The sequence below is a fragment of the Lagopus leucura genome, unplaced genomic scaffold (assembly GCF_019238085.1).
Source record: "Lagopus leucura isolate 7727_CA_CO unplaced genomic scaffold, USGS_WTPT01 Super-Scaffold_73, whole genome shotgun sequence".
NCBI classification, from domain to species: domain Eukaryota; kingdom Metazoa; phylum Chordata; class Aves; order Galliformes; family Phasianidae; genus Lagopus; species Lagopus leucura.
Window position 1 is genome coordinate 63,220,787 of NW_024962252.1, and position 6,910 is coordinate 63,227,696.

Sequence of the window (6,910 nt, forward strand, 5' to 3'; positions counted from 1 at the left end):
ATATATATATTGAACAGGTGAAATAAGGGGATTTCTTTCTGTTCTGTGGTGTCTCCAGCCTGGTTCATAAACTCATTTGGGCTATAGCTAAGCTTCTTGGAAACAGGAGTTTGCTTTGTATTCAGCTACATGGAGTTTTAAGAACTACCAAACCTGAAATTATAATTCTGACTACTGTGGAAACAGTGTTCTTCAGTAGTTAAACTGCATAGTATGATGGCTTCATACTAATGCTGTTTGAAAGTAACAGTGATTTCACTTTGTGTGTTGCACTTTATTTTTTTAATATAAAATAGCTAGCATGTAATTTTATGAACCATCTGTGAAACAACACTATATTCTTTTTTTTTTGTATGTGTAGGCTAAAACACTGCTGTTTAAATGCTGTTATTTACTGTAACGCCATGGAGAGGCTTTTACTGTGGGTATTGTTTGTTTGTTTTAGTGTGATAGCTTATTCAGTGATCATGGGAGCTCTAATGGCAAGTGGAAAGGAGGTATCAGGAAAAATCCCTAAAGGAAAGGTAAGTATCAAGGCCTTGGGGAAGGATGTGAATTTGAGGAAGGAGCCGTGAGAATGAACTGAAGTTGCATATTTATGTACTGGAGAAGAGATAGCTGCTTACAGTTGTGTCTTCCAGCCTGAGAGAGCAAATAAGACTTAAAAATAATATATCCAGTGCTTCTGATTAGTCAAATTGCAGCAGATTGTGTCCCATAATAATCACACGTTTCTAACAGAAGCAATTCTTCTGTGCTGCACTGCTTTTTCCAGCTTTCTTTGAACTGAGCTCTGAGAACACTTTGGTATACTGGGTGGCTTTTCTGGATGCATGGCAAAAATTTTAAGCACGCATTGTATCTGTGAGCACTTCAGGCAAGCAGAAATGGATTTGCAACTTCTTGCAAAACCTCCTTCACCTCTGTATTCTGCTTAATACAAAATGACCTTGCTTGTAAGTGACTACATTTAAATACTATGCCATCTTGCTCAATTTCCCTTTATTTATTAAATGGTTTGTCTGTTAGCTGTATTACCTCCTCAACATGAAAGAAGTGAGAGCACATCTGTCTCTTTAATGTATTATCAAAAAATCATCAGAATTCCAGTCAGAATCAATGCTGAAGAAAATATCCTGTGTGGATAACTGAAAAGAGAGCGACTTTACCTTCTGTTCTAGAAAGTCCTGAAAACAATGAAGTCTGTCCTTTCAGTACAATGAATTTAGAAGGCTGATAAGATCAAAAAATACAAAAAGAAACAAACAAGGCCACGAAGAGAATGTATGTTGTGCTCCTAGTAGCTTACAAGTGCATATTTAAAAAAAAAAAAAAAAAAATCTATCTTTTCATGCATTATCAGCCTGCTCTGATGACAAAGATGCCCAGTTATCAGGAGTTCTGTTATTTCCTGGCAGAAAGTTCTGTCAGTAGCTACAGCCACATATTATTTGTGGTGGTGGAATGCTCAAACCTGCAGACAGCTTTAGTGCCTGGCGTGCAAACTTACTTCCAAGTTGTTCAGTGGTGAGAAAGAAGCTGATCTGTGCACAGATAAGTTAATAAGCTTCTGTCCCACCAGCAGTAGAGGTAACTTTCTTTCAGAACTCTTGAATTCAGTCAAAGTTTACTGAACCACAAATGTTTCAACTTAAATATTTCAGTTTTAATGAACCAATGTGTTTTGAACGCTGTTTTACTGAAAACTTACTAGCTGTAAATATGAAGTTTCCCATAGTTCTGGGCTATGCATAGTTAAACTTGTGTGAAAACTCACAGAAAGAAATAATACAGAACATCTGGGAAGTTCAGAATAAATTTGCCATTCCTATGACACAGTATTTTATGGAATAGAGTATGTGGAAGTGAGAAATATCCTGGTTTTAATGGTTAATTGGATGCTATAATGAGGGGATAAAACCAGTATTTTCTTGGCACTGACTCAATAGCAAAGACATCTTGCTAAGAGATAATAAAAAAAGTAAACTAGATTTAGTCACAAAATGAGATATGTATTTTAAAGTTGAATTTATGTATTACAAATATTCAAGGATGAACCTCCTGAAATTAGAAAACTTGAAACTTCTCCCATTTTTAAGATTTTTTTAAAATTGTTTTGCTTTTTCAGCTTGTTGACTTTGAAGCAATGACAGCACCAGGATCTGAAGCTTTTAGCAAAATAGCAAGGAGTTGGATGAATCTAAAAAGGTAAATCTTTTTGTTCAGATGAGGAGAATGAGGGTGGAGAAGTAAACTATGAGGAACTTTGTAGGTCAACTTTAAGCTTGTACTAGAAGAACTGACTGAGACATGATGAGTTTAGTAAATGACTCTTTTTACTCTTATCAAATCCTAATTTATAAAGATATTTCTAGTTTAACAGAGCAGCGTTCTAGAGAGAGTCATCATGTGTTAGTCTCTGAGAAAATTTGTTGACTTAATATTTGCTTTGTTTTGTCCTGTGGTCTAATTTCCTTTTCTTCTGATTTTGTTATTAACAAATCTTGTCACTGAGTGAATAAAACAAGAGAAAAAATGCAACTTGGTTGCTCTTTGCATTATTATGGATCTCTTCAAATTATACATTGGAAGTGGTGTGCTTACTCGTTAGTACTATTTTAATTTGGAGAAAAGGTATTCTCCAAGTAAATGGAAGTTTTGATTCTAAAGAATTGCATTAATATAACTGTGACTTCAGCATAATGCCTACAGATTTAGGTTTTCTAATGAATAGATTTTTGAGTATTGAACATCTTAATTCCTTGTCAGTACAGCAAGATCGTTGCATTTGATTTGTCTCTTAGTAGTTGTTCCCTGAACAAAATCTTAAAAATGGAGTCAGAGATCAAAAAAAACAAACAAACAAAAACAACAGCAAAACAGTTTTAGTGTCCTCGAGGTCAGGGTCACAGCACTTAAATGGTGCTGAGAGAACTGACCAATGTCCTTAGAAGGCTGTCTGTAATCTCTGAGAATTTGTACAGATCACAGGATGTTTGTGGTGACCAAATGAAAGGAAGCCTGTCTCCAAAAGGTCTGAAGGACCATTCAGGGAAACTAGAGGCTCGTTAGCCATGCTTTAGTTGCTAAGTCAGTCATGAGGTCTTTCCTCTAGCAAAGCATTTCAGGCTATGTGAGAGTCCATATTGGCTGTTTCTTAAGATAGGGTGATGAACATGTTGCTTTCTGCAGTAGAACTGCTACGTTTGTGGATGGGAAGAGAGCAACTGATGTTTATTTTGACTTCAGTAAGGTATTTGGTACTGCCTCCCACAATATTATTGTACTAAGGTAGCTGCTTGATTTCAGCTGGGACTGAACTGTTTTCTTCAGAGTGTTTGGTATGATGCTGTGTTTTGGTTATAGGAGAAAAAACAATGTTGATAACACACCAATGTTTATAATTTCTGATAAGCAGTGTTGTACAAAGCCAAGGTTATTCTCAGCAGAGGGCCTAAGGAGCTGGGAGAGAACAGAATTAGGACAGCTTGCTTAACCTGGCCAAAGGGATGTTCCGTACCATATGATGTCAAGTGGAAAGATTTTTCAAGAGAGTAGGAGTTTGTCTCGCTCTTTCCTACTGCTTGGGGCCTATCTGAGCACTGGTCAGGGGATGGTGAGCAATTACTTGTGCATCGCTTGTTATGCATTCATATATATATGTAGTCATAACTATTTTCCTTTTCTTGATCTTAGTAAATAGATTTAAGTCACAAGTTCTACTTTTTTTTTTTTGTTTCTTCTCCATCCCACTGGGAAGAGAAGGAAGTGAACAAACTTCTGCATGTTGCTTAGACGCTTGCTGGGTTAAACAGCAGCAATAGCTGATAATCGTCTGGATGAATGGACTAGTTGGATAGAAAGCAATTTGGATGATCAGATTTAAAGAGTAGTTAGTGAGTCGGGCTTTGCCTGTAACCAGGTAACAACTGCACCACTGCAGTAATCTACCTTGAGACAGACCTGGAAGAGGCAATGGAATGAATGGAGTTCTTGCTTGTGGGGTTAGGAGGTGTCTCCCCACTTTGGTGTCCAGCTGACACACTTGAGGACAGGGCTGGATCTGGAGGATGTAGATGAGCTGCAGGAAGAGGCCAGCAGGAACCTTATAAAGGTCAACAAAGACAAATGCAATGCCCTGTCCCTGAAGAGGAAGAATCCCATGCAGCAGTACAGGCTGGCAAGCAACTTGGTGAAAGAGACCTGTATGCTTTTGTAGACAGTAGACAAAACATGAGTAGGCAGCAAATCCTGGCTGCAGGGAAAGCCAGTAGCATCCTGCGCTTTGTTAACAGGAGTGAAGCCCATAGATTGAGAGAGATTATAATCATTCTCTGTTCAGCACTTTAGATCACACCTAGGACTCAGTGTCCAACTTTGGGGCTGCTAGTACAGTAAAGACAATGATTAATTGGAGTGAATTCTGTAGAGGGCCATCAAGATGGCAAGGCACATATCTCAACAGCAGGAATTTGATCTTGTTCAGCTTGGAGAAGAGAAGGCTTAGCCCTAACAACAGCTTTCTGATATTTGTTAGAAGTATAAGAGCAGTGCTTGGTAGGAGGATAAAAAGGAACATACATGAGTTGAAACAAGGTTCAGATTGAGCATAATCTTTTCACCCTGAAGGTAATCAAGTAGTGGAGCAGGCTGCCCAGAGAGACTCTGCAGTCTCCATCCCTGGAGATTTTCCAGACCTGACAGGATGGAGCCCCAGGCAGCCTGCGCTGTCTTTGCAGTTGACCTTGCTTTGAGCGGGATGTTGGATCACAAACCTCCTGAGCTACTGTGTGATCCTGAGAGCCCACAGAACTCCATAGCTCTGTGTTAGTGCTAAATATCACATGCTGCTCAATGTTATTTAACTCCATCTGTGGCGCTCGGTTTGAATTTCGCTAGGCTATAAAATGTATTTGTAAAGGACGGATGCTGTTAAGAAGACTCAAGTCTGACTTTATCAGACAGGAGTTAAAATTCTACATATAAATTCAGTCAAGCTCAGCCTTCATTAAGAAGTGATATTTTTAAACTAGTGTAGCAAATTGCAGTTGATGTTTCTTTAACAGTTGTGGGTTTTTTGCTAAAAGTAGTCTGTGCAAATACTGTGACTTGGTTGTCTTAGAAATACCAAATGTTGATGGTTCCCACTTTTTTTTTCTTCTTCTGTAAATTCCCTATTTTATACACTCAACCTCTTTTTAAATCTCACATTCACATATCTTCATCAGGGAAACTTTCCTCTTTGGAAATAGCTTGAAATAGCTTTCCCCTTTCTTATAGCTTGAATTCTTCAAGACTTCCTTATCTTATGCACTATTATTTCTATACCACAGACAAATTAGCTACTCAGGGTAATTACCTTCACTTATTACTTTATGTTCTTTAAGTTGTGGTTCTACAGATATTTTTCTCAGCATCAAACAAAGACAGCTTTTAGCATTTTCTTCTCTCTGGCTCATTCCTCACTCATCTCTCAGTTGAGAGAGGAAAACCTGTGCTATGAAACAGCCTCAGTTACAAATAACCCTGCCAAAACCACAGTTTAAAACAGATCAGTTTCCTGATCTGATTTGCTATGGGATATCACTGATAATTTAAGCAGTACAGCTGAGAGGGTTGGAAACAGGTTCTTAACTTCAAATCCCAAATTTGTTGAAGTGGATAAGCAGAAATGTAAAACAATATGTTAGCTTCCAGGTAAATAATTCCTAATTTAGAATAAATGAATAATTGTCTTTTTTTTTTTCCTCTTTCAGTATTTCACCTTCTTACAAGAGCCTACCATCAGTATCAGAGACCTTTCCAACCCTGAGAACGATGATTGAAGTGCTAAATACAGACTCTTCTCAGTGTCTAAAAAAACCTGTTGTTGTGGTGTAATTTATACAAATAAAAAGCCAAAGTATACTGCTTCTTAATTTATTTTAAAAGGGAAAACATGTTCAAATTGGGTTTATTACTTATGGTTTTTCTGGTAAATAGAGTATGAGAACTTAATTGAGTAAATATCACTACAGAAAGAAATCTTTGTGACCAGTAGAATTCAAAAACAAACAAACAAACAAAAAAACAGTTAGCTTCTTGTATTCTGACATACCCTAACAGGGAATACAGCTGTCCAGGGGCCAAAATGAAGAGCAATAAGAAATGCCCATCTCGGTTATGTTCTATACATTCTGCAGGTGAAGATTTTACTTTAAAAAAAGGAAAAGATTAAAGTGCATTGAAAGTCCCAATGATGCAACTTCCATTTATTCTTTTTTCCAAAGCCTCTGCCTTCTGAATGGAAAACTTCAAGGTATACATGTGTGAGTAATTGGTAAATACGCAGACACTTCATGTAATGTAATCCAAGGAAGGAACAGATGTCAGCTTAAAAGAGCAGCGATCATGAGAAGATAATTTGGAAATAAAACCAAAGAAATGACATGTCCACGGTCAGTTTCTCAGTAGTAAATGTCAGAAACACAACAGTACGTGAGGTTTTCTTTTCCGTTGGTGGTGGTGTTTGGTCCCAACAGAGTGACAGCGTTGTAGGAGAGCTGTCTGGTGTGGGTACGGTGCCTGCTGCACCTGCATGTGTGTGTAGAGGTGTTCTGAAGGGGTGGTTCTCTGGGCACTATGTGTGACTAAGAAAGTGAGCTCGAGTCAAACAATGCTCTCAAACAAGTTTAACAAACAGAGCAGGATTATATAACTGGACTGGTATGTGGTGACTGGGAGAGCTGTAATTACCTCCTAAGAACTAGAGATGTGGAGAAATGTAATTATCGTTTTCCATCCCCTTCTGTGTCATCAGGCAACTGGTCCAGCCATTTCATTTGAGCTCTTAAGTGTAGGCTGTAGGCCCAGCCATTTATCTATTCATACTAGAGAAAGTGCAAAGGGAAAAAATAGACTAAGTAATTAA

At 37.9% G+C, this 6,910-nt stretch overlaps 1 protein-coding gene across 2 annotated transcripts in view; it reads left to right on the forward strand.

Moving 5' to 3' along the window:
- TTC13 (tetratricopeptide repeat domain 13) overlaps positions 1-5,907 on the forward strand; it is a 37,127-nt gene extending 31,220 nt beyond the window's left edge. For both annotated transcript variants that reach the window (XM_042888603.1, XM_042888611.1), the window contains exons 21-23: positions 446-524; positions 2,129-2,208; positions 5,757-5,907. In XM_042888603.1, the coding sequence (XP_042744537.1) occupies positions 446-524; positions 2,129-2,208; positions 5,757-5,880 (283 nt within the window). In that variant the 3' untranslated portion in view covers positions 5,881-5,907. The remainder of the gene's footprint in view (positions 1-445; positions 525-2,128; positions 2,209-5,756) is intronic.
- The last annotated feature ends 1,003 nt before the right edge of the window (positions 5,908-6,910 follow it).